The sequence below is a fragment of the Mesoplodon mirus genome, assembly GCF_964341445.2.
Source record: "Mesoplodon mirus genome assembly, chromosome: 4".
Lineage (NCBI taxonomy): Eukaryota > Metazoa > Chordata > Mammalia > Artiodactyla > Ziphiidae > Mesoplodon > Mesoplodon mirus.
In genome coordinates, this window is record NC_138979.1 from 145,656,001 (window position 1) to 145,682,869 (window position 26,869).

The 26,869-nt window shown below is 35.1% G+C and overlaps 1 protein-coding gene across 1 annotated transcript; it reads left to right on the forward strand.

Moving 5' to 3' along the window:
• Nucleotides 1-511: 511 nt before the first annotated feature.
• ACTR10 (actin related protein 10) lies at nucleotides 512-25,665 on the forward strand. Its single transcript, XM_082619462.1, has 13 exons — nucleotides 512-689; nucleotides 2,752-2,824; nucleotides 4,731-4,813; nucleotides 6,067-6,175; nucleotides 7,826-7,933; nucleotides 10,025-10,092; nucleotides 10,364-10,443; nucleotides 14,449-14,484; nucleotides 18,033-18,112; nucleotides 18,192-18,265; nucleotides 20,830-20,911; nucleotides 22,606-22,807; nucleotides 24,126-25,665. The coding sequence occupies exons 1-13, from the start codon at nucleotides 613-615 to the stop codon at nucleotides 24,305-24,307; spliced, it is 1,254 nt and encodes a 417-aa protein (XP_082475588.1). The 5' UTR covers nucleotides 512-612; the 3' UTR covers nucleotides 24,308-25,665.
• The last annotated feature ends 1,204 nt before the right edge of the window (nucleotides 25,666-26,869 follow it).

Genomic DNA, 26,869 nt, shown 5'->3' on the forward strand with positions numbered 1-26,869 from the left:
AGAAAGTCTTGGGGTCCAATCCTGGCTTGGCGGTGGGGCACTGGGAACATTACTTCGGTTCAAACACGTAAGGAGGTAACACCTACTTCCGATATTTCTTGCGAAGGATAAATGATAGGCAAAACACCTGGCACAGCAAATTTTTTCCGAAGACTGCAGGAATCAAAGCTTTTAGAGGTATGTCTTCGCTCAGCGTCCTCTGCAATGGAGAGGTTCAGCGATTTAACCTCAGAAGCTCTCGAAAGAACCCCAGCCCCTACGCCACTTGAGGGCGTGTCCGGAGGGAAGGACCCAGGGGTTGGCTCCGCCCCAACTCGGGGCACCCGGCGCGCCTGATCGCCTCGGTCCTCTGCGTCCCCCGCATCCAGATCAGCAGCTGCATGCACCCGTACCTTCCTAGTCCCCGGGACGCGGGCTCCTGCGAGGATTCAAGGCCCGACTGGAGTGAGGCGCAGCCAGGGACAGCCCGGGCCCCGTGCGCCGCGGCCACGCGAGGCCCCCGCCGTCGCCACTGCCCGCGCGCCGTCGCCCCGACCCCGCCCCCAGAAAGCCGAGGGCTGTCGGCCGCGGAGGTTTGTCAGCGCGCGTCTCCTTACCGGCTTGTTTACTACCATGCCGCTGTACGAGGGCCTGGGGAGCGGCGGAGAGAAAACGGCGGTCGTGATAGACCTGGGAGAGGCTTTTACCAAGTGAGTGGCCGCGGCGCCAGCTGCCTTCGTCCCGAGGGGAGGGCGGGTAGCCGAGCCCCAGGCCCATCCCGGGTCCTCGCCTTAGGCTCCAGAGGCGGCGTGTTCCGTCTCCACTTCTTCCCCCAGGACCTCCGCAAATGACGGCCCTTGTTACTTGCACCGTGGGCGATGCAGATCCCGGGAATCCGGTGGAGCGGTCAGATTCTGACTCCTAGAGAGGCCCAGGAGGCTTCGGGAAAATTGCCTTCATTGCCGCCCCGGTCGTCACCCCAAACTGAACGGACCCTTTGGGGGTCATCTATGCAGGGGATGACAGCGATGACCTAGGCCCCGCTTATCTGGCTTTATCTGCTTTGGGAGGTGGCAGGGCTACTGCTTCCCGAGAGTAGGAAGTCGAATTAGGAAGGCTGAATGCATGAAAAACTGAAACCCTATAGATAATTCTCTAGAGAGTCTTCGTTGCTCCCACCCACCAACTCTTAGATTAGGAAATTTAACTTTTTAAAAGGCAACTTGTAAACACTAGAGTAGTGGTTCTCAACCTTTTGGATGGCATAGATCCCTTTGACGAACGAAAGAAAGCCACAAAGACACAAACTTTAAAATATTTGCACGCAATTTCAGGGGTTGGTGGACCATCGCAGTGGTCCTTGGACTCCAGATTGAGAGCCCTTGTACTGCGCTCAAGAAAAAGGAACGTGACAGCCACAATTGCATCTTCTATCTGAAATGGAAACATTTGAAAAAAATTTTTATATCTCTGAACAGTGCCTGACATGTAATATGTATTTAATAACTGTTTGTTGAACAAGTGGTCAAAAGAGCCTATTTAAGAATTGGAGGGAATTCCCTGGCGCTGCAGTGGTTATGACTGAGCATTTTCACTGCCGAGGGCCAGGTTCAATCCCTGGTTGGGGAACTAAGGTCCCACAAGACGCCCAGTGCTGCCACAGGGAAAAAAAAAAAAAACAAAAAAAACAAAACAGGAAAATTGGACTTCAGGTGCTCCAGAATTGGATTAAACATAGTCCTTGGTTCATAATATTCTCTTACTGTTCTAAGCGAGGTGCTCCCATAATTATATTTTTTTATTTATTTTTAAAGGTTTATTTAAATACCATAGTAAGTACCTTGAGGCTGACATCCAAAGATAATTATTTTAGGTATGCTGCGGAAATGAGAAATGGAACTACTATATAGGAGGACGGTTATTTACAAAGACAACAGGAGGGTGATAAGATGAGTTTATGCATCCTGGGGAATTTGAGGAGCACTGGTACAAGTCAAGTAAACATGGGGATGTGACTAAAAGAAGATGAAGAGAGCTATTTGGGAATAGGAGGAGAGCAGTAGTGAAAACCAGACAGGACAAGAAAAGATAATATTAAGACTAAACTTACATGGCAATCCTTTTTAACAACATTTTTAGCAAAGTTTTGTTTTACGTGAAACAGAAATGGAAATACTTAAATACTCTAGAAAGGAGAATAGTTTTTTAAAAAGAATGAAATATTTTTTGCAATTTAAAAAATGATAGCAGTGAAGACTAACAATATGGGCAGAATCTTATTTTGTGAATTCATGATGTGTGAACAGTGTGATTATAATTATGTCACATATGCATAGTTTAAAAACTAGACCAAAGGAACTGCATCAATATGGAAGCTGATATTAGAATGATGGAATTATGAGTAACATGAATTATAGGCATGAAGTCGGATAATGGAGTACAGATTCAGGACTGTAGAGATGTGTTGCCTAAAATTCAAATAAAATTAAAAACAGAAAAAAAAAGTAAATGCGACCCTAAAATAATATACTGGTTTACTTCACTGTCACTAATTTGAAACAATTTTATTTTTTTACCTTTAATACATAATTATGAATAGATGGTATTAACTTTTCCTTAGTTTTTTTGTCCCTTTGAATACATCAGAGATGCTTCTAGATGTTTTTGTGACCACTGCTTTGAAAAAAATACAGAAAAACTTGTTTCTGTGACAAATATGTAAAAGGAATGTTATAATAAGTTGAATTGTTTCAATTTTCTATTTATTTGTAGGTGTGGATTTGCTGGAGAAACTGGTCCAAGATGCATAATTCCTAGTGTGATAAAAAAAGCTGGCATGCCTAAGGTATTTTTTTATAACAAATTAGCAAAATAAATGCTGTACTGTAAAGTATTTTTAAATGTGACTTTAAATAAGATTGATTAGAACAGTGCTAAATGTACAGCTTAGACTGTATTCCAAGAAAACTTTTTTGATTCTTTATTTAGGTTTAATTTTGCATACCATAAAATTCACCTATTTTAAGTGTGTGATTCAGTGATTTTTAGTAAATATATCAAGTTGTGCAGCCATCACCACAGTTCAGTTTTAGAATATTTTTGTCATTCCAGTAACATCACTAATGCCTGCTTATAGTTAATCCCCATTCCCACCCCAAGCCCACTACGGATGTTCTTTGTCTCTATAGATTTGCTTTTTCTATTTAATTTATATAAATGAAATTATATAACATTAAGAGAAAGTTTTTGAGCTCAATAAAATAATTGCCTGAGCCTTGTAATGTAATTATAGAATCATTTTATTCTTACCCTGTTCAGAATATGAGCCAGGTCCTCATTTCTTTATCTGTAATTCAAAAGACCTGTGAAAAACACATTTTTAAAAAGAAAGTCTTGCCAAAGTTAATTTTGCATAGTAGGAATTATAGAACAATAGAAAGAATAATTTTACATGCCATAAAATTTGCCTGTTAAAATCAAATACAGATTTTTCTACCATAACTTAATATTTGCATTCCTGAAAAACCTCTCCTTGATAGCAAACAAAAACAAGTTTCGGGGAAAAATAGGTTGGGGTAGATTATTTAAAACCCATGAAACTTTGTAATCCGAGCATTAGCAAAAACAAAAATTAATACCTCAGGAAAAAATTGGTATAGCTTTGAGTTGCGATTGAGTGTGGCTGGAAGCTCTCTTGGGGATATTTAAAATAAAATGAAATAATTGAAACTGTTGGTTGGTGGGTGCTGAGACAATGCAGATATAAAAGTGAGCTCTGAGCCTCTCTGGCTATTGTTAAGGTGGGACCAGGAAGAAATGTAGCCCAATAAAGAGTCTTGAAGGGGTCCACTCTGTTACGGGAGCCCCTGGTACACGGGATCATTTAAACTTTTTAAAAATAGATCTGAAAGAATGCTGATTTGTGTGACCACTGAGTTGATGACTTTCTTTACGTTGATGAAGGTTATAACTCTGCTGTCATCATTTCAGCTCCCCTTGCCTGATACGAACTGTACAACCTTCACATCATATAGACATTATTCCCTTATTTAACAAATATGAGCATATTTGTTTTCATAAAAGCACATGTTGGAGCAGGATACAGTAAATGGAGCCCTTGTGATGTGTTAGTGTTGACTTAGCACCCGTAGTTTGGTAGTGTTTACTTTAGTGCTAATGGGGCATGTTTTCATTTTTGCCACACATATTTATGAGCTGTTTACTTTGTTCCTGGCACTGTATCAGTTGAAGGAGGGTATATCATAAGCAAGCCAGAAGTAGTTCTTGCCCCATGGAGTTTGTAGTCTAATGGGAAGGTAGACATTTTATAAGTAATTAAGTGGGGTGATACTACAAAAGGAAAAGTGTCAATGCTTTGGGAGTAAATAACAGGGACTGAACCAAGTCTGGAGTATTTGAGGAAGCCTTTGATGCTTTTTAATTAATGCTGCTTTTTATCGGTGATGCCAAAATAATGTCAGATGGAAGAAAAATGTGATGAGCACAGCTCTTTACTTACTGTGGACACAGATTTTTATTCCATAAACCAAAACACTTTGTCATCTTGGACATGCCAGTTCTTAAACATTTCTAATTTAAGTGATTAATCTATTTTTGATGTTTGTATCTATTCTCAATACAAATTGCTTTTGACTTATTACCAGAAAATCCATTAGAAAAATAAATAAGCATGTTTTAGTTTGAGATTATTTTATTATTATAAATTAATAACTCATTTTAATTTTTTATAGCCTATCAAAGTTGTACAATATAATATCAATACAGAAGAATTATATTCCTACCTAAAGGAATTCATCCACATACTGTATTTCAGGTAAAATGCGATTGTGTTTCCCCTCCCCCCAGCTTTTCCTAGTGCCCATCATACTGATATTTGGTTGTATTATTTCTAATGCAAAAAAAAGGTTAATTTCCATTGCCATTTTAACTTTCTTATTTTCAATCTTTTCAAAAATATATTTGAAGACTAGGAAACTAGCAAGCATAAGGAAATATTGAAAATAAGTCAAATGTCCATTAATAAAGGGGATTGGATAATTTAATTATCGTACATCCATATAGTGAAACACTATGTTGTCATTTAAAAAGTTCTGTATCTATATGTACTGATACAGAAAGATGTCTTAGATATTCTGATAATTGAAAAAAGCATGTTGCAGAACAACATCTATGGAATGAATATTTCTGTTAAAATATATGCATATACATACACAATAATGAAAATCTATAAACTGCTGTAAGTGAAAGTTTCTGGGTAGTAGAGGTATATGGTATTTTTGTATTTTCCAAGTTATAAACTTCTATAATATTTGGAGTCTTGTGAGCATATACTACTTTTGTAGCTTAAAAAAAGAAAATATCTTTTTAATGGCTCAAGTCAGTATTCATAATAGGCTATAGTTTTTGTTTTCTGCGATAAATGAGTTAATAGATGTAAATTTCCTGACACAGTACATGGCACGTAGTAAGAGTTCAAAAATGTTATCTTTCTGTGGCATATATATTGATATATACCATGGAATACTACTCAGCCATAAAAAAGTGAAATTTTGCCATTTGCAGCAACATGGATGGATTTGGAGGGCATTATGCTAAGTGAAACAAGTCAGACAGAGACAGACAAACACTATATGATATCACTTCTTTGTGGAATCTAAAAAAATACTACAAACTCGTGAATATAACAAAGAAGAAGCAGACTCACAGATATAGAGAGCAAACTAAGGGCTACCAGGGGCAACATAGGGGTGAGGGAGTGGGAGGCACAAACTACTGGGTGTATGATAGGCTTGGGGCTGTATTGTACAACACAGGGATAGAGCCAATATTTTGTAATAACTGTAAATGGAAAATAACCTTTCAAAATTGAATTAAAAATTTAAAAGCATTAAAAAATTAAAAAATGAAAACGTTATCTTTCGCGGATAATAAAATGAAGATGTCTTTTTGTTGTAAAGCTTCTAAAGTGAAGGTAGTACGATTTCTCTAATCTTAACAAATTGCATTATGTACCAAAATAAATACAAACTTTTATTTACTTTTAAAAACAAAACTATCACTTTTCAGGCATCTATTGGTGAATCCCAGAGACCGCAGAGTTGTGGTTATTGAATCGGTATTATGTCCTTCCCACTTCAGAGAGACACTCACTCGTGTTCTTTTCAAGTATTTTGAGGTACCTGTTTTTTATGTTGTTATTTTTAGTAGGTACTCAAAGCTTAAACTAAAAGGTCCTCAGTTTATTTCCTTCATTGGAAAGAGGAATTGGATGACAAAATAAACTGAATCATTTACAAATTGACCGTTTATTTTCTTTCTTTGTGTGGTTATTTCATGCGTAATAAGCATTTCATTTAATACTTAGATAATTGAAGGTTTCTTTTTATTGCTGTTTCCCTTGTTTGTTTATTTTAGTACAGGTTTTAAGTTTTGGGACTTTTTTCTGAAATTAAAAGTTATATTCTGTGCTGTGAAGTTAATGATGTTTTTTGTCCAGGTCTTTTCTAGTTTTCATTGTTTAGTTATGCTGACTGTTCTAAATTCTCCAATTCTTTCATTTTAGGCTTTAAGTTCCCATTAAATGGAGTATTCAAATAATGTCTCCCATAGAGTAAGTGGGCAATGCCAGGAGTGACTCTTACATCTTGATATTAGTAATATTACTTGTAGCTTTCATTTTATAGGAGTCAAGATTACTTTAAAGACCAAAATTATGACTTAAATGATTACATTTCATAGTAGGCCAGAATCTTTATTATTTAACTTTTTTAAAAAAAATCTCTGCCTTAGGAATTTAGAGTTTTTCAGCAATTTAGAACAGTGTATAAAATGTGTATAGTATATAAGAAATTAAGCACATGTAAATGTAATTTTTATACATTCTGCTGAACACAAAATGTATCAAAAATCACAATGTCTTTATGAGATAAGGGCAGTTAATATTTTTAAGTTATAATTTAGTAAGACAGGCACAGAGAAACATGTTACATACCCTCCTGTACTTACTGATGTCACTAATTCAGGAATTTGGTTTGCAATAGGGAGAACACAAAACACAGCAGGAAGTCACTTTAGCTCTTATCTGAATAAAATAGATGATTTTCTGTATTTTTACTTGAACTTAGCATTTTAGTTATATTTATGTTAGTATGCTTATCTGGTGTATAACCAGAATACCTGCTGTACTTAGGGGTAAAGGAAATATAGTCATTATTTTGTTTGCCACTTGGTTATTATGGACTTCCATATTTTGATTGAATATTTACCTGATATTTGGGATGTCACCAGATCTGGCAAATTTTCACTGAAAAATGTCACTTAGAGCTAAGGATTTTTGTAGTTCTTCAATTTAATTTTAACTGCTATATTATAATATTTTTAGAATATAGTTCATATTGTGGACTTTGTGAATGAGGACAATCAAGAATTCTTTTTCTCTATTTCTATTTTGATGATAAAGGCATCTCTTTATTTTTTAAATTTAGCATCTTCCTTTGAATGTATGTTTCTGGACCTCTTCTTTTATCTTTCTCAGTTTTCCCTCCAAAAGAGAGAGAACTGAATTAATAAAAATGCTGCATAATTGTCATTTCGGAATGAAAAGACTTAGAGAACTTAAAGAGTGTTTCTGTTTATTATAGTGTATTTTGTTTATTGTGTAAATTCAAATAAATCAACTAATTCTTAATTTAGTGCCATAAAATGGCTGAGTAGGTATCATAATTATGAATTTTTTCAAATATATTTGAAATGTAAGGGAAACACCTTCAACCACTGACATTCATTCTGGTTTTGTTGTTGTTGTTTTGGATTTGTTGTTTTCTAGGTTCCATCTGTCTTGCTTGCTCCAAGTCATCTAATGGCTCTTCTTACACTTGGGATAAACTCTGCCATGGTCCTGGATTGTGGATATAGGGAAAGCCTGGTGTTACCTGTATCTTTTTTGTAAACCAGCTAATTTTGCAGTTTTTACTCTACTTTAGAATAATTAGGCTTATTACAAATTGTTTTTATTGCATCAAGCTATTTTGGGTTATCGTGTACAAATATGACATATGTGGAAAAAATTCACAAGATGGTGAGACTTAAATTTACTTTTTGTAGAAATTGTCATTATGAGTTGGTCCCAGTATAAACTCCAGAGATCAGACCTATTACGTTCAGTTTTTAAGAGGAACATCAGCTAATTAGGATGTGTCAAAGAACATGGATAGGATAGTCAAGTTCTAAGAAAAGATCATATGAAGAATAACTGGAAACAGAAATGAGAAAGTTAGGGACTTCCTTGGCAGTCCAGTGGTTGAGACTTTGCCTTCCAGTGCAGAGGGTGCGGGATCGACCCCTGGTTGGGGAGCTAAGATCTGACATGCCTCATGGCCAAAAAGCCAAAACATAAAACAGAAGCAATATTGTAACATATTCAATAAAGATTTTAAAAATGGTCCATGTCAAAAAAAAAAAAAAAGGCAGATGTAGATTAGTGGTTACCAGGGGCTAGAGGGAATGTACAATAGGGGAATGAAAAATAAATAAATAAAAATTTAAAAATTTAAAAAAATAAATGAGGAAGTTAAATCAAGAAAAGTTAAAACTTAAATGGCAACGTGAAATCTGCCTTCAAATAGCTGAAGGGCTCACTGTGGAAAAGTAAATAGATTTTTTTTTTCTCTCTATTTCCTGAGGCTATGATGGGGGCAGTATGACAGCTAAGCTTCTTTCTAGTTGTATGATTTTGGTCAAGTAGTTTAATCTCTTTTGGGCTTAGTTTCCTCATCTGTAAAATGGGAATTATAATAATCCGCTTCATAGGGGCATTGTGTGACTTGAGTGAGATGATGTATGTAAACTATTTAGCATAAGACCTAGCACATAAATTGCACAGTAAGTGCTGTAGTTTTTATATCATTTGCCATTAGGAAGAACTCACTAGTAATTTAAGCTGTTCCAAAATGAAATTACTGACTATAAACTGGTCCATTTCCCATCATTAGAAGAATTTAAGTAGAGTATAGGTAAACATCTCTTAGAAATGTTACAGTAGACCTTTGCTACATTTGAAAAGGAGTTTGAAGTACATAAATGCAAGACTCTTGCAATTTTGAGACCTATGTGTGTATTTATTAGAAGAAGTACTCATGGGAAGGAAATCAAGAATCATTAGCTCCTAAAGAACTAAATTAGGCAATAGCTTTTTTAAATATAAAGTATTTTGTGTGTTAGTCTCAAAACAGCCCTGCAACAAAAGTATTATTCTCTTCATTATATGAATAAGGTGATTGAAAGTTGAGATGGTAGTTGACCCAAGTTAATAGAAGTGTATAGCCAAGATATAAACCCATGTTTGTCTCCAAAGCCAGTGCTCTTAACAATATACTTTTTTTTCTTTTTCATAAATAATGTACTTATGAAGCATCAGCAAAAGCAATACGTAAAATAAAGTAGCAAACCCACAGTACAGTATTGTCCACTGTCCTCTCAGCTCTGATAGAAATACAGTGTGAGACATATGTAATTTGAAATTTTTCTAAGAGCTACACATGTTAAAAGTTCAAATGAAAGAGATGAAATTAGTAGTGTATTTTATTTAGCCAATGTATTTAAAATACTATCATTTCAATATATAGTCAATATAATAAATTATAATGAGATATTTTACAGGTTTTTTTTTTTATTACTGAGTTTTCTGTGTTTGCTGTGGAGGTTATTCTTACAGCACATCTCAATTCGGACCAGCCATATTTCAAGTGCTCAATAGCCACATGTGGTCAGTGGCTACATTGTTGGACACCTAAGCTCTAACAAATGAATTCTGTGTGTGTGTGTGTATATATGTGTGTATGTATATGTTTAACTGTTTTCTTTGGAGAAGGAAAAAGACTCTTTGATTTTTCTGTAACTCTTTTTAAAAAAAGAAATAAGAATTTGCCCGCCAAGCTTATTTAGAACAGTAATGCAGAGGTGAGGAAAATACTGAGGGAAACACATTTTACCTCCTAAAATAGTAATACCCTTGACTACCTTATAGATATATGAAGGAATCCCAGTACTAAATTGTTGGGGAGCACTCCCCCTAGGAGGAAAAGCTCTTCACAAGTAAGTTTCTTGGCATTTAGCACATTTGCTTCACCTGTGCCAAAAAAAATGCAAATTTTTTTTACAGTGATCAATAGAGGACTTGTAATATGGACGTTTAATGTTATTTATTCCATTCTTTACTAGCCTTGAGTATAATCATCTTTTAAGGGTAAAACCACTTTTATTTAAAGCATCATGATCTGTTATGAAGTAAAAGTATTAAATAAGAAAAGGATATCAGTTGCATTATTGTAATTCCAGTAACTTTTTTTTTTTTTTAAATCTTCAGGGAGTTGGAAACTCAACTATTGGAACAATGTACTGTTGACACAGGTGCTGCTAAAGAACAGAGCCTTCCCTCTGTGATGGGTAAAATCATTATAAACTTTAAGTGGTTTACATTCCCTTTTCGTTCAACTCATTCCCCCCCCCCCCCATTGCATAGCTATTCTCTTTTTCTCACATCACTCAGATGACATGGCTCCAATTATAAGGTCATCATTGAGCTGTTAATCACCAAATCCAGTAGTTGAATTTTATTCATTCTTTCCAGAACTTTTGACATTATGGATTATCATATACTCTTTTTAAAAAAATTGTATTGAAGTATAGTTGAATTACAATGTTAATTTCTGCTGTATGGCAAAGTGACTCGGTTATACATATCTATACTTTTTTTATATTCTTTTCCATTATGGTTTATCACAGGATATTGAATGTAGTTCCCTGTGCTCTACAGTAGGACCTTGTTGTTTATCCATCCTATATATAATAGTTTGCATCTGGATTATCATATACTCTTGATATTATCTCTTCCCTTGGCTTTCAGGACTTTTCTTCCTTTATGGTTTTCTCGTATTTCTCCAAGTATTCCTTCTTAATTTCCTCTGCTCTTGCTTTCTCTGCTGATATTCTTCTAGGGATTTATTTTTTGTTCCTTTTTTTCCTCCTACTGTCTTTTTAAAAGTGATCTCATGTGTTCCCATAACTTCAGCTACATCAGTATGCTGTTGATTCTTAAGTGTATCACTGGGCCCAATCCTTCTTCTAAACTTCATATTCATATTTCCAATTGATTATTAGATATAAACTAGGCATCCCTCTCGGCACCTCAAACTTAAGACTTCCAGAAGTAAATAGATTATCTCTTTCCCTAAATTCATTTTAACAAATCATGGTTAGATAAAGATAATATCTTACTGAGCTCCCATTTTAGATAACTGGGAGTTTATCAGTCCTTTCGATTCTCCCTCAGAAATCTCTTTTTCATCTCTTTTTTTCTGTCCTCCACAACACAGAACATCTGAAAACAAAGACGTCAACTATGCCCTCATTGCTTCTTGCTTGGATTATTACAGGAGCCTACTTTTTGGACCCATTTAGTCTATTTCACACTGTTGGCAGGAATAACTTTCACAAAATTAATCTGATTACATTGCTCTTTTGCTTGAGAATTTTTGCTGGCCCCCACAGGTTAAAATCCAAATTACCTGTTTGAGATGTATGTTTCTTCACAATCCGACTTTATTCTACCTCTTAGCTTTAACTACTAAACTCAACCCTTTGCACCTTATTTCAGCTACAGTAAATTTCATACATCTTCCTGGCACCATTGTTCTTCGACAACCCTGTGCCTTCATTTATACTATTTCTTTACCTGGGATGTTTTTCTTTACCTATTTGGGTTTTTGATCCCCCTACATGACTCAACTGAAAGGTCATCTTAATTGTGAAACCTTCCTCGTTTTCCCTAAGAGAATAAATCGCTCCTCTCTCTGTTACACCCTCAGCAGTGTTTTATTATAGTACATATCACAGCCTTATTTACCTGATAACTGTTTCCCTCAATAGACTGAGAATCCCTGTCTTATTTATTTTTCAAGTGCCTGGGCACTGAATAAATGTTGGAGAGAGAAAGGTGGGTTGTTAGGACATTTATCTTTGCATATGTTGTTTTCCTGTTGTTCTTTAGGTAGTTAAGATAATAGCACATTCTTCATTCTGTAGATCAGATTATTATTTTTCTATTCCAGATAAACTTTGTTACCTTTTTAGTATATCATGATGACAGTTAGTTAATAAAAGATATCCAAAGATAATAAGTTTAGTGTAGCATCCCAAGTTTGTTTTCTTTTTTTTTTTTTTTGTGGCCACACCACAGCATGCGGGATCTTAGTTCCCTGACCAGGGATCGAACCCATGTCCCCTGCAATGGAAGCGTGGAGTCTTAACCACTGGACCACCAGGGAAGTCTCCCAGATGTTTTTAATAAAGCTCTTCTCTAAAACTATGACATTTCCTTAAAATTCTAAACTGTATGTTCTTGGACACCCCTTTCTTTAACCAACTGTGTTGGACTCTGATTCTAATCTTCCCCTCTCATATGCCCCAAAAGTCTTGAGTCTGCAATCCTAATAATTGAGGAATTAAATCATATCACTGTTTGCTGAAGGATCCACTTAGGAGGATCAGAAATGCAAATGTATTTTAAATATCTCTTGTCGAGGTCCTTAGCAAAGATTAGATATAAGTCTTACATATACTGGGATATCCTTAAGTGAACTTTGAATGAGCCTCTTTCATTTAGTATTTAGAACCTAGTTCAAAAAAGAATGAATATACTACCTTAAAACTTACAAAGACTAACCTAAGTACATTGATTTGAAAAGTGTACAGTTGAAAAGTAAATTATATATAAAATATTATACTTCTTATTCTCCTAAATTAGCTGAAATTTAAATATGATTTTTCAAAGCCAGAGCCAGTGAATGCCTCTTATTTCTACTCCTCATTTGCAAAGTTTAAATGGCTGTGATTATTTCCTAAGATTGAAAAGCCCCTTCCCAAAGCACCATCTACGCCCAGCTAAAATAAGCCCTTTGTTTTGAAGCCTGCCTTCCATGTTGCCTAAAGAAAACTGTTTTTCATATTACCAAATGTCTCTGGCACATGTTGGAATTTATTTGAATATTCCTAGAGAGAGTGTAGCACATGTGAAAAGTTATGATTTTTAGCACTTATTCTTAAATTTGTAGGTTCTTACAATCTAGTTACATTTCTCTTATCTGTTCATAGCCAGGTTTAAATCATTTTGGAAATCTTTATCCCCCTGTGAGATAAATTTTAACATTTAACAATAGGAGTCTTCAAACTTTTTGATCACACACTGGCCGCATCAGTAAAAAAATTTTGAGCATGTACCTGCAATACATATTATGTCTATATTTATTTATAAACTATATGTGTATCATTATTACTGTATTACAAAACACAAAGGGAAGATTTGGAAAGGACAATATAATAAAGGTAAAATAATAATTCTCAAGTCATACTTACTAATGGTAAATTTTTTTTGCTCCCTCTCAGAAAAGCAATGTGATTAAATATTGTTTCTTATTTTTTAAATGTTATGGCTTAACATTTTGAAAGTGTGGTTTTAATTTTATCTTAATTCTTAGCTTCAGTAGCTGTCATAACGTAAAGATGTAGCTAACAAGATATGTAGCTCCAGATGGAAGAAGTGCCTGATTACCCTTATTAAATCATGATTCCTTTTGTAGCTATAAATTTCTATCTTCATTAATATAAATAATTTGTTCTTACAGATTAATCAGAATATTTTTACATACTTAACAATGAGTTTAAAATTCTGAGTTTAGAAGATTCTAAACTTAGAAAACTTTGTTTCTGAGTCTGACTTGGAAAACTAGATTTATTGGCAACAAAATCACATAACAGTGGTAACATATGCAAATATTATCTTCTAAAGTCATCCTGTATTATATAGGTTTCTTTGAATAGGTACTTTTCTCACTCATTTTTAAAAATGTCACATTTACCTTGAAAAAAATTAAAAGTCTGTGTGTGATCCTTTTTACAAATATGTATTAGGTTAGCATGTCACTGACAGTCATTTATTATCACAGAAAAGATAAGCAAACTTGAAACTTCACTTTTTGTAAAAGAAAAGTAAATAGCTCATGTTTAAGCCCTACCATTTCTTCTAGGTACTTTAACACAGATAACCAGCAAATTTTTTTATGGTAGAAAATATTTTCTTGGTCAGTTCCTATCTACTGCCAATTATTCTATGATATTTTTAAGGTCTTATTTTTATCAAATTTATGAGTATTAGTGACATTCTTCAGCACCTTGTGCACATCTGGCTTCAACTTCTGTGCTTTGGCTTGGCTTCCAATGCTGAAGTTGCTTCCCTAAAAGCAAAGCTGATTTTTTTATTTGGCTTTTAAAAAATCATGGTACTTTTAAATTTTTTTTAGGTTGCTGAAATGGAAAATGGAAATGTGAATGCAATTTTACAGACTGTTTCTGCTTATAAAGTTCTGTAGTTCTAAATAAAAATTTCTGTTTTAGGTTCAATTCCAGAAGGTATCTTGGAGGACATTAAAGGTAAACTAAGTTCCCATTTTTGTCCCCTTCATCATTAAATATTCATTTGGAGGGCAAGTGTTTCTAAGTATTTACACAGATATAAAATATATTAAATTCATAATGTAATATCCTAAAAATATTTAACATTTAGGCTGTGGAATAACGTAAATAAAATTTTGGTTTTTCTTCAGATTTATGGAAGCTTTTGGTGTTACTTTTTTTTTTTTTTTTTTGGCCACACCATGTGGCTTGTGAGATCTTAGTTCCCCAACCAGGCATTGAACCCAGGCCCTCGGCAGTGAAAGTACAGAGTCTTAACCACTCGACCACCAGAGAATTCCCTTTTGGCATTACTTTTGATGTATTATTGAAGAAACTTCTCAATGATAGATAGAGTATAGAGAGTTACTAGGGAATTAGTAGTTTTCACAGTATGAATTAACAGTTACATTGCTTATGAAAGCCACTGATTTTATGTTGTTTAGCATTTTTTTAAACTCTGGTATTTTAAAGGTCATTTTTATAAAGTCAGTCATTTTACTGACTTCAGAAATTCTACAGTTGGATGAAGTATATTAGATTCACTTTAATAAGATATATTACTTCTCCTTTGCTAGAGTGTATTTTTATGATAATGTTTAAATTGAGTTTTCTGGTATTTCGATTCACTAAAAGGAAAAGCAGTTAAACTATAATGTAATGTTCTTCATTACTGAAAGTGTCATGTAAAATTAATACTCTAGACTATTTAATAGATAATTAGACAATAATGGATTTTAGAGTTAAATGGGACCTGGAGATAATCTGGTACAATTGGGTCCTTGAAATATTAAATGATTTGTTCAGTGTCACACAATAGGTAGGGTTAGACCTAGGGCTGCAAAATGGATCTTGCTTTTCATTATATTGCTTACTTAATGTTGTATAATTACCTAAAATCTCTTCAGTTATTATGAAATTTCAGTCATTTGTACACGCTTATTGCAAAAGCTCAAATAACACAGAAATATCTCAAGTGAAATAAATAGTTTCCCTTTCGTTCTTCCAGTCCTATCCCCCATGATGTAACAGTTGATAATTCCTTGGAATGTTTCTTTCCATATAGCTTCCATCTTGTGAAAAGATGTTTAACTTTCCCATTACCCAGGGAAACATCAGATTGGCAAAAATTTGAAAGATAGACATTTAGTATTCATGAGATTATGGGGAAATTAATATATTGCTATTAGTAAGAATTGAAAACTAACCTTTTTGGAAAGCATTCTGGCATATATATAAAAGTTGAAAAGTGTGCATCCTATCAAGAGGGTATGTTGAATGAAGTTTGGCGACTTCATAATAAGGAGTATTATATAGCTTTTATTTATTTATTTGTTTTATAAAATATTTATTTAATTTTTGGCTGCGTCGGGTCTTAGTTGCGGCACACAGGATCTTTTGTTGCGGCGTGTGGGTTCTCTCTAGTTGTGGTGCACAGGCTTAGTTGCCCCTGCATTGCAAGGTGGATTCTTAACCACTGGACCACCAGGGAAGTCCCACCATATAGCTTTTTAAAAGGAGAAGCTAGATGTATTGATTTGGAAGGATATCTATAATGTATTAAGGGAAAAAGCATGTTGCTGAATAATATGTACAGTAGGAGCCCGTTTCTATTAAAAACAAATATGCAATACGTACACATACTCTTGCACGCTCATTTATATTAGTTACTTATGTAGTACCTACATTTTTTTCAATTATTTTAAAATCCTTAAGTGTAATTTATCTGTTCTTGGATTTTTAATTGAGTGAATTTGGTTTCCTTAAAGAAGAACACCTTCATATGCCAAGTATGTAAGATGTTGAAGTCTAAGTATTTACATTGCTTAGTTATGAGAACTTAAAGTATAAAATATGTAAGTAACTTGAGCACGTAGCTTACTGTCTAGCATATTAGCATATTGTAAACTCTTTTTTTTTAATTGAAGTATAGTTGATTTACAGTGTCTCAGGGTACAGCAAACTGATTCAGTTATGTATATTCTTTTTTTTTTTTTTGGCCGTGCCATGCGGTCTATGGGATCTTAGTTCCCCGACCAGGGATCAAACCCATGCATTGGGAGCACAGAGTCTTAACCACTGGACTGCCAGGGAAGTCCTCAGTTATATATATTCTTTTTCAGAATCTTTTCCATTATAGGTTATTACAAGATCTTATTGAATATAGTTTCCTGTGCTATACAGTTCTTGGCGTGTTGTAGCTTCTTAACAAATATATTTTGAATTAGTAAACGAAAAGAATTTTGTATAAGTTTATGTCAGCATGTTTTGTAAGTCATTAACCAAATCATTAGATTTCTTGCTCTCAACATCAATTTTTTAAAATTAACTAATTAATTAATATATTTATTTTATTTATTTGGCTGTGTTGGGTCTTCATTGCTGTGCACGGGCTTTCTCTATTTGCGGTGATCGGGGGCTACTCTTCGTTGCAGTGCTCTGGCTTCTCTGCAGTGCCTTCTCTTGTGGTGGAGCACGGGCTCTAGGTGCACAGGCTTCAGTAGTTGTGGCATGCAGACTCTTAGAGTGCAGGCTCAGTAGTTGTGGTGCACGGGCTTAGTTGCTCCGTGGCATGTGGGATCTTCCCGGACCAGGGCTAGAACCCATGTCCCCTGCAATGGCAGGCGGATTCTTAACCACTGAGCCACCAGGGAAGTCCCTCAACATCAATTTTGTCTCTACTTGAAAATTTTTATTCCTTACCTATTTCTGAAAATAATTTGCACCCACTTATTATAAAAGGTACTTTGCAACCGAAATAATCTTTAAAAGAATAAATGTTCAGGGACTTCCCTGGTGGCACAGTGGGTAGGACTCCGCGCTCCCAATGCAGGGGGCCTGGGTTCGATCCCTGGTCAGGGAACTGGATCCCACATGCATGCCACAACTAAGAGTTCACATGCCACAGCTAAGGAGCCTGTGAGCCGCAGCTAAGCAGCCCACCTGCCACAACTAAGACCCAGTGCAACCAAATAAATAAATAAATATTAAAAAAAAAGAATAAATGCTCAAAGTGAAAAAAAAGAAGATATAGTGTGCAAGAGGGAGAAAATAATCATGCCAGAAAACCCTAAACTAAGGAGTGTTACTGTAACTAAGACCAAAATTTAGCTTTGTGTTCTGACCAACCAACATTTTTAAAAAAGAATAAGATAGATAAATAAGATATAAATCAATCTGGTTCAAAGAGATATGCTGTTCAATTAGAATGGCTACATTTTCATGATGCTAAAATTTATTTTTTTATGGTACTCTTTATACAAGGAATATCAAAGAACATAAGTTTCCTCAAATGTGGTTTTTTTTTTTTTAATGTGGCTTTGTGGAAGATGAACATGGAACATGTCTATGATTCCTCAGTGAATGAAAAGTTTTTTATATGTGTATAAATTGTCATAAACTAAAGACGGAGATAGTTTATAAAATTGGAAGGAACAAGGTGATTAACATGTTCACTTGAATAGAATTGTTTTAACTGGGACATTGATTCAATCACAAACCATAACAATGTCTCCTTTTCTTTTAAGTGCGCACTTGCTTTGTTAGTGATCTGAAGCGTGGACTAAAAATCCAAGCAGCAAAATTTAATATTGATGGGAATACCGAGGTAAGCTAAAAATAAATGTATATTCTTCTTTTCAGAGGTTGTAATTTGTATACTTATGCTTATGATATTTATATTTCAGCGTCCCTCACCACCCCCAAATGTTGACTACCCATTAGATGGAGAGAAGATTTTACATGTCCTTGGATCAATCAGGTTAGACCTTAATTTTTATGAGCAAAATAATGAACTAAAATAAATTTTTGGCCTTAATATTTGTATAAGCCTTTAGTATCGTTGATTTAATAATTATGTGTTTTTCATTAAGCCTCATCATTCATGATTATTTTTATTCAACTTTTTAATGTTCTAAAACTTAAAAAAAATTTTTTTTCTGTTCTTCAAAATAATTCAGAATCAACCATTCTTTGAGATGGAGAATAAAGTATGATACTTTAAAACAGGATTCATCAAACTTTTTCTGTAAAGGACCAAATGGTAAATACCTTAGGACTGGTGGGCCATATGGTCTCTGTTGCAGCTACTCAGCTCTACAGTTGGAGTGCAGAATCAGCCATAGGCAATGTGTAAATGAGTGAGCATGACTTGTGTTCCAATAAAACTTTATTTGCAAAAACAGACAGTGGGTTGGATTTGGCTTGCAGGCCATAGTTTGCTGACTCCTGCTTTAAAACATTGTCTTGTTAGAAAGAATGCATTCTTCCAAATATACTAAATCTTTAGGACCAGTTAGTAATTCACCTTTTTATTATTCATTATTCGGTCTGATGATGCAATATAAGTTGTCAAGGACTTACATGATTATATTGGTAACAATGTAATTTTTGTTTATACCCAAGCTATATAAAATTTGTATTATAAAAGTTTCATCTGTAAAATATTAGGTCAGAAGATGCCCAGAAAAGAATTATATAAATATAGAATATCCTGTTAGATTTTGAGATAATTAACATAGAGGTTGAGATACTAGAAGGATGAACATAAATATACGGATGTTAAAGATAGTAGGTTGGGGAAACAAAAAAATGAGAATGTAACACTTTTTGGTAGTAAGTTTTTATCGTTTTACCTTTTATTTAAGTTATATTCACTAATTTACTGCGTAAAAATTTCTCCTGATTGTTTAGTGGAGCCTAGAATAAGAGAAGAAGAAAATAAGTATTTATTTTCTACTATAATATTTCATTGCTTAAGTGATAATTGTTAAATTATGTCATTTCAATATCAAATTAACTGACAAAGATTTGGAAAAAGAAAACTGATGCTTTGTGAATATTTAGCTCAACTGGTAGAAGCAAAAGTATGCAGGCATAGAGGCAAGTGGCTAACTAACTATGAGTGAGTGAGTGTTCAGCATACTGTAGACCTCAGTATACTGTACTAATGAAATCGACAGTTAGGAAGTAGGTTGAATATCAGGAAGAGAATTTTATGTTTTGAAAAAGGTTCAAAAAAACTTTTAAAGTAGTATGCATAGTATGGTCCCAGTTTTACTTTAAAAGATATTGTATGTATATGTATATTTATACGTATAGTTTTATATTTCATTGGTTAGGGTTCAGTTTGGTTACCAGTTATACAAACCTGAAAATAGTGGCTTCAACAAGATAAAATTTGTCTATCATTTAAAAGAAGTTCAGAAGTAGATAGTCCAAGGATGGTATGATAACTGCCAGCAGTGACCCAAGCTTCCTTCCACCTGTCATCTTTGAGGTGTAGCCCTTGTCCTTGGGTTCCAGGGTGGTTGGTGGAGTTAGCTACTGCATCTGTGTTTCAAGCATGCAGTCCTAGGAAGGAAAAGAGAAAAATGCTTCCTCTCCTTTTAAAGGAGACTTTCTAGTAGTCCTACATACTACTTTTGCCTCCATCTCATTGTCTGGTACTTAGCTATATCTAGCTGCAAGGGAGGCTGATAAATACAGTGTTTCAACTGGGGAGGGGCATTGCATCCAGCTTATAGGAGTTTTATCTTTTTTTTATTTTCAAATAATTACAGATTCACAGGAAGTCGCTAAGGTAATATAGAGAGGTCCCATGTACTCTTCACCCAGTTTCTCCCAATGGATACATCTCATGTAACTATAGTACAATATCAAAACCAGTAAATTGGCATTGGTGCAATGTGTATATTACTGTTCTGTGTAATTGTATCACATGTAGATTTCCATAATCAGCACCACCACAATCAAGATACAGAACTATTCCATCACAACAAAGATCTTCCTTGTGCTACCAAAAATAACCCTAATAGTTCTATATCTTTTAATTTGAAAATGAACAGGCACATGAATATTTTATTAGGCAACTAGCCATCTTTGCCATGTATTGTTTTTAAAAACAAAGAAATACTTTGGGCTGGGTGGGGGAGGGTGTTGTTTGATTTTAAATCTGTTGTATCACTACTGATCTGCTTGTTGAATTCTACCAACTATTACAGAATTCCGCTCCTTTTCTGTTATTAGGTTTAAGGTGGACAAAATATTTGTAAATCTATACATAATAATAGTTATAGCTAGTACTTAGGGATTACCTCCTATGTGCCAGGCACTGTTCTATTAACTCATTGAATCTCTATCGCAACACCTGTGAGGCAAGTGCTATTATTTTTCTCATTTACAAATGCAAACACCTTGTGTTTTAACCATTACTCTACATTAATATAGTACTGGTACCTAAAAATACGTCAGTAGAACTAATGGTGTGTACTATGTCATATTATATGATGCCAACAAAACACTCTCTGTTTTTAATCTCATTAGAGATTCGGTTGTGGAAATCCTTTTTGAACAAGATAATGAAGAGAAATCAGTTGCCACTTTAATATTGGATTCCCTTATGCAGGTACTTTTATTTTGTAAAAGGTTTCAATTTATGAATACAGCCCTTTTTAGAGAAATTTTAAAAATCATATTGTCTGTATTTTTACTTTTAGCCATTAGTTACATTTTTTAGCTTTTATGTGAAGTTTTATAGTTAATTAGTTTTACTTTGGCACTTATATATGGTACCCTCAACATTTCAAACCCGGGGTAATATGTTGTATAAACACATAATGCATTTTTTCCATGACAACGATAACAGATTTTTATTTTGTACCTAGTATGGCTTGTAGTTTCTTCGAATGCAGGTTTGTGTAGTATTAAGTTTTTCATTCCACAAGGTATATGTCTCTTTTGTTTAATGACTGTGGGACCATAGAACTCCTGTGAAATACTATCACTTTGAGAGATATTGTCTACGTCTATGGCTCTACTTGGGGACTTTATGAAAAACATAACGTCATTGAAGGACTGTAACATTCCTGATGCTTAGAGAGAACTGATGTGGAAACATAATTTTTCTAAGAATGTTATCTTCCCACTCGATAACTGGCTCTGGATATAGTGGATATAGTACCTTAGAAAAATTAGGTTTCCACGTGTCTTCCTTACTAAAAAAGAAACGAGAAGTTATTTCTTCTCGTGTTCTTTGCTCAGCTCAGTCATTCTACCCTGAAACTGAGAATACTCCCATATTACTACTGTATTCCCTGTGGAATTTAAAAGTCTACACTATTAGCTTTTTAAATCTTTAAGGATTTATATAAGTACATGGTAATATTATCATGGGCTTTATTTTATTTTATTTTATATTTTTGTGGTACGCAGGCCTCTCACTGTTGTGGCCTCTCCCGTTGCAGAGCACAGGCTCCGGACGCACAGGCTCAGCGGCCATGGCTCACGGGCCCAGCCGCTCCACGGCATGTGGGATCTTCCCAGACCAGGGCACGAACCCGTGTCCCCTGCATCAGCAGGTGGACTCTCAACCACTGCGCCACCAGGGAAGCCCTCATGGGGTTTATTTGCCACCTGAAAAACTCTTGTTAAAGAAACCTTGCTGTGGCCCTTTTTGGGGGGTGGGATGAATTAGGAGATTGGGATTGACATATATACACTAATATTATAAAATAGATAACTAATAAGAACCTGCTGTATAGCACAGGGAACTCCACTTAGCTGTACAGCAGAAACTAACACAACATTGTACAACAATTATACCCCAATTAAAAAAACACAAAGAAAAAAAATAAAAGGGCTTCCCTGGTGGCGCAGTGGTTAAGAATCCTCCTGCCAATGCAGGGCACACAGGTTCAAGCCCTGGTCTGGGAAGATCCCACATGCCGCGGAGCAACTAAGCCCATGCATCACAACTACTGAGCCTGCGTGCCACAACTACTGAAGCCCACACGCCTAGAGCCTGTGCTTCGCAGCAAGAGAAGCCACTGCAATGAGAAGACCACACACTGCAACGAAGAGTAGCCCCCGCTTGCCACAACTAGAGAAAGCCCACACACAGCAGCGAGGACCCAGTGCAGCCAAAGATAGATAGATAGGTAGATAAATAAATAAGATAAATAAATAATTAATTAAAAAAAGAAACCTTGCTGTGGCCCTTTTTTGTAATACAAATGATCACCTAATAATCTGTTTGTTTTCTTAAATTCAATCAAGCATTATTTATAGTTAATTCTTTTTTTTCTTTCTATTTAATAACAGTGCCCAATAGACACTAGGAAGCAACTAGCAGAGAATTTGGTAGTCATAGGTGGCACGTCTATGTTGCCAGGATTCCTCCATAGACTACTTGCAGAAATAAGGTATTTGGTAGAAAAACCAAAATATAAAAAAACACTTGGCACCAAGACGTTCCGAATTCATACTCCACCTGCAAAGGCTAATTGTGTAGCCTGGTTGGGAGGTAAGAATTTCTTTTTTTTCTTTTTTGTTTTTTGTTTTTGTTTTTGTTTTGTCCATACCACGTGGCTTGCGGGATCTTAGTTCCCCAAAAAGGGATCAAATCCAGGCATCTCAGCAGTGGAAGTGTGGAGTCCTAACCACTGGACCGCCAGGGAATTCCCACGAATTTCACTTTTAAAAATAATGATTATATAGTAATTGGTTCCTGAATGACATTACTAATGGTTATATTAGAATAGATGATTCATTGTTCGAAATTGTGTACTTAGTAAACTAATAGAACTATTAAATAATTTTCTTTGAACATTTACTTTTCCTTAAATTATTAGTTTTTTTTTAATTATTAGTTTTCAGAATTATATACTTATTTCTCTTATCATTTGCACTTCTATTTTTTCAGTGAACTCTGTCCAATTAAAGTCATCCCACATAATGATAGTGATAGCTATGCATTTATTTTAATTATGCTACCATTGCTTAAAACACTTGTTTTAATTCCTTACAAAGCTAATTTGTGTGCCATATATGAAAATTGATCTCTTTATTTTATAATTACACTATATTATGTGACTGAGTTTATTGAATGTTTTAGGAAATGATAGTTTTATTGAAATATGGAAATAGCCTAATAAAGAGAGTACTTGGAAGAGAGAACAATCATGGATGTGTATATTTGTGTAAGTTCTGGTATGTGTCTTACGATGCAGTTACAGCTCATAGGTATCAGGATCATTTAGAGAGAAAAACCAAGTCTTGAGATTTTAAATTGACACGTATTATATTTCTTGTAAAGTAGAATTTGGTCAAAATGTAATTTTGATCTAGGAAGAATGGATTTAGTCACTAAGTTATTTTTTTGAAACTGCCTTGTGGGTCTTTATAAGGTCTTCAGCATAGACTCTTAGGATATTATGGTTGGCTTATTGAGTTTTGCACTGCTGTTTTTTTACTGACATATAATCTTAGAGTGTGGCAAAGAAAACTAAGATTATTATTTATTGTGTTTACACAGAGTTGAAAATACTTTCCACCTTACTCTACCTCACTCTACCTGCATTTAAACACAGTAATACTTATCATTTTCACTGTAATCTAGTTTAGGCCATTTAAGTTATTTTCAACACAGGAGTTATGGCTTACCCTGTTTTTCAAAATACAGGATATAGAACAACTTAACCGGAATTAATTGGAAGACTGTGAATATGCATTACTGAATTTTACCTATTCTCTCTTGTCATATAATGAAGTGGATGTATGTGTACATAAAATTTTCCAGTAAAAGTTTTCATAGCAGCTATAAAAATATGTTTACCACACAGGAGCTATTTTTGGAGCACTGCAAGACATACTTGGGAGCCGTTCAGTCTCAAAGGAATATTATAACCAGACAGGCCGTATACCTGATTGGTGTTCTCTTAATAACCCACCTTTGGAAATGATGTTTGATGTCGGGAAGGCTCAACCACCTCTGATGAAGAGAGCATTTTCCACTGAGAAATGAAGGTTTGATTAAAATTCAGCTTTGCTTCATTTCAAATATCTCATCAATTACAAGCAAACTGTACAAAGTATATAGGATGGTGTTAGAGACGACTTTAGTAGAAGTGAAAGCGTTTCTGTAATTATACTTCACATTAGTATTTAATCATTTTGCCTTTGGTGTAATGGTAGAATGGTAGCTGATGCTTATTGAAATTAGTTGTATTTATATCAATAAACTATAGTAAAGCAGTTAATTTTGGAAGTTTGTTACATAGTTCATTTTTCAAAAAGAATAAAAACATTGTCCCTCCACAATTCACATAATCTGTCCTGGGCATTGGAGACTTCATTAATTTCATTGTGTTCAATAATTATTTAAAGAATAATGTTACCATTTCCAGTTATTTCAAATATTAACATGGGTCTGTGTCTTAAAATCCTTTTGTTTTGATGTTTGTGTCCATGTTATAATGCTACTTTTGGGCTGAGAATGTTGGGTAGCATAGTTAAGCATTTGGTAAGGAAAATGGGGAAATGTTCACTTTTTAACTTTACAGTTTATTTTATGAATTTCTAAGAAAAAACATCTCATTTTTATGCACAGATACTCATTTTATGCATTTTTATGAAACTGCTTTATAAACATGTATTCATAATGTCTTTAATCTTCTCTTTTGTGCTTTTTATCTTCTAAGGCAGGGGTTCTTTGAAATATGTATTCAGTCATTTAATTTTTATTTTTGTTTGTTTTTCTTCCTTTGTTTTTAATGACCTGCCTCTTACTAGAATTTTGCTGGTTTCATTCTTTCTAAGTACCTGTGAAGATGGGGAATATATGCATATGTATGCTCATAGTCCTGAAGACCGAGTATGAATTTATACATTTTCTAGACTATATATCCCAAGTCCACTTTTACTCATAGTTTAATCATTTTGATTGTCCTTTTTCTGGATCCTTCCTACTTTTGCTGTATGCTTTATGTATGAAGATACCAACACCAAGTCACACTTGAAAGAGCTGGTTCCTGGCATTAAGAACAGGAAAGGATTGGGGCTTCCCTGGTGGCACAGTGGTTGAGAATCTGCCTGCCAATTCAAGGGACATGGGTTTGAGCCCTGGTCTAGGAAGATCCCACATGCTGCGGAGCAACTAAGCCTGTGCGCCACAACTACTGAGCCTGCACTCTAGAACCCGCGAGCCACAACTACTGAAGCCTGTGCACCTAGAGCCCGTGCTCCACAATAAGAGAAACCACCGCAGTGAGAAGCCCAGGCACCGCAACAAAGAGCAGTCCCCACTCGCAACAATTAGAGAACGCCCGCGCGCAGCAACGAAGACCCAACGCAGCTAAAAATAAAATAAATATATTAAAAAAATAGGATTCATTTGTGTGTGTTTGTGTGTGTGTGTGTGTGTAGCTCTACTTTGTCACCATGTAGTACTACTTTAGTAGCCCCAAACTAGGATTCATTCAGTATTTATTGACTCTCTGCTGTGTACCTAGTATAGTTTTAGATTCTATAACTGCTGCAACAGGAAGACATGGACCTTTGCCCTTAGAGGGGTTACAGGTTAGCAGAAGTGGATGTGTACACAGGTGACGATACAAAACAGTGTGGTGTGTGCCATAAAGGGGTCAATTGCTTACTGCTGATGTAGTTCTAACCAGGGAGCCAAGGAAGCCTTCATAGAGGAGGCTTTTGACCTTGTTCCTGAAGGATGAGGAAAATTTCAATAACGGGGGGTTACTCCAGGCTATGTGAACTGAATTCTCGACACAAAATCTTAAAGCATTGCATTGAGATGAGGCATTGCAAATTATAATTTAGGATTAAATCACAACTTGAAAGCCATATTAAACCAGTGAGTAAAACTATGAAAATTCAGTTTTACCATCCAGTTTCCCAATATATTCATTCCTAAAGTGAGACCCCTCTGTCCTCTGGGACTTACTGCTTTCCACAGCACCCTTTCCCCCAAGGTAGTGATCTTTCCCATAAGCACATTATCTGTAACTGAGGCACTTACAATTTCACCTTGTATTTGTTTCTATACAGGTTTTATCTTCCTTTCTGGAATATAAGTTCCATAAGAACAAAGCTCCATTTCTTAACTTCGAAACCAACCAGTGGGATGGCCAGGAATAGGTGTACTCATTGTCAGTTTTATGGCATTCAGTATTTTATTAACATCTCTTGTAGTAAACATAAAATTGTCTTTTGTAGAATTCAGATTATTTATTAGAAGATTTTCATTATTGAATAATACAAAATATAAGCTGAAACATAGCTTTATAGAAAGCTATAAAGCGGCAGACACCCAGTGGCTGAGGTTAAGGAATGGAGACCTCTTTTAAGGGTTGAATTGTATGCCCCAGAGAGAGATGTTGAAGTCCTAACTCCTAACACCTGTGAATGTGGCCTTACTTGGAAATAAAGTCTTTGCAGATGTAATCAAATTAAGATGGGGTTATTAGGGTGAGCCCTAATCAGGCACTATGACTGGTGTCCTTATACAAAAAGGAAAATGCCATGTGAGACAGAAACACAAGGAGAAAGCATGTAACAACGGAGGCAGAGA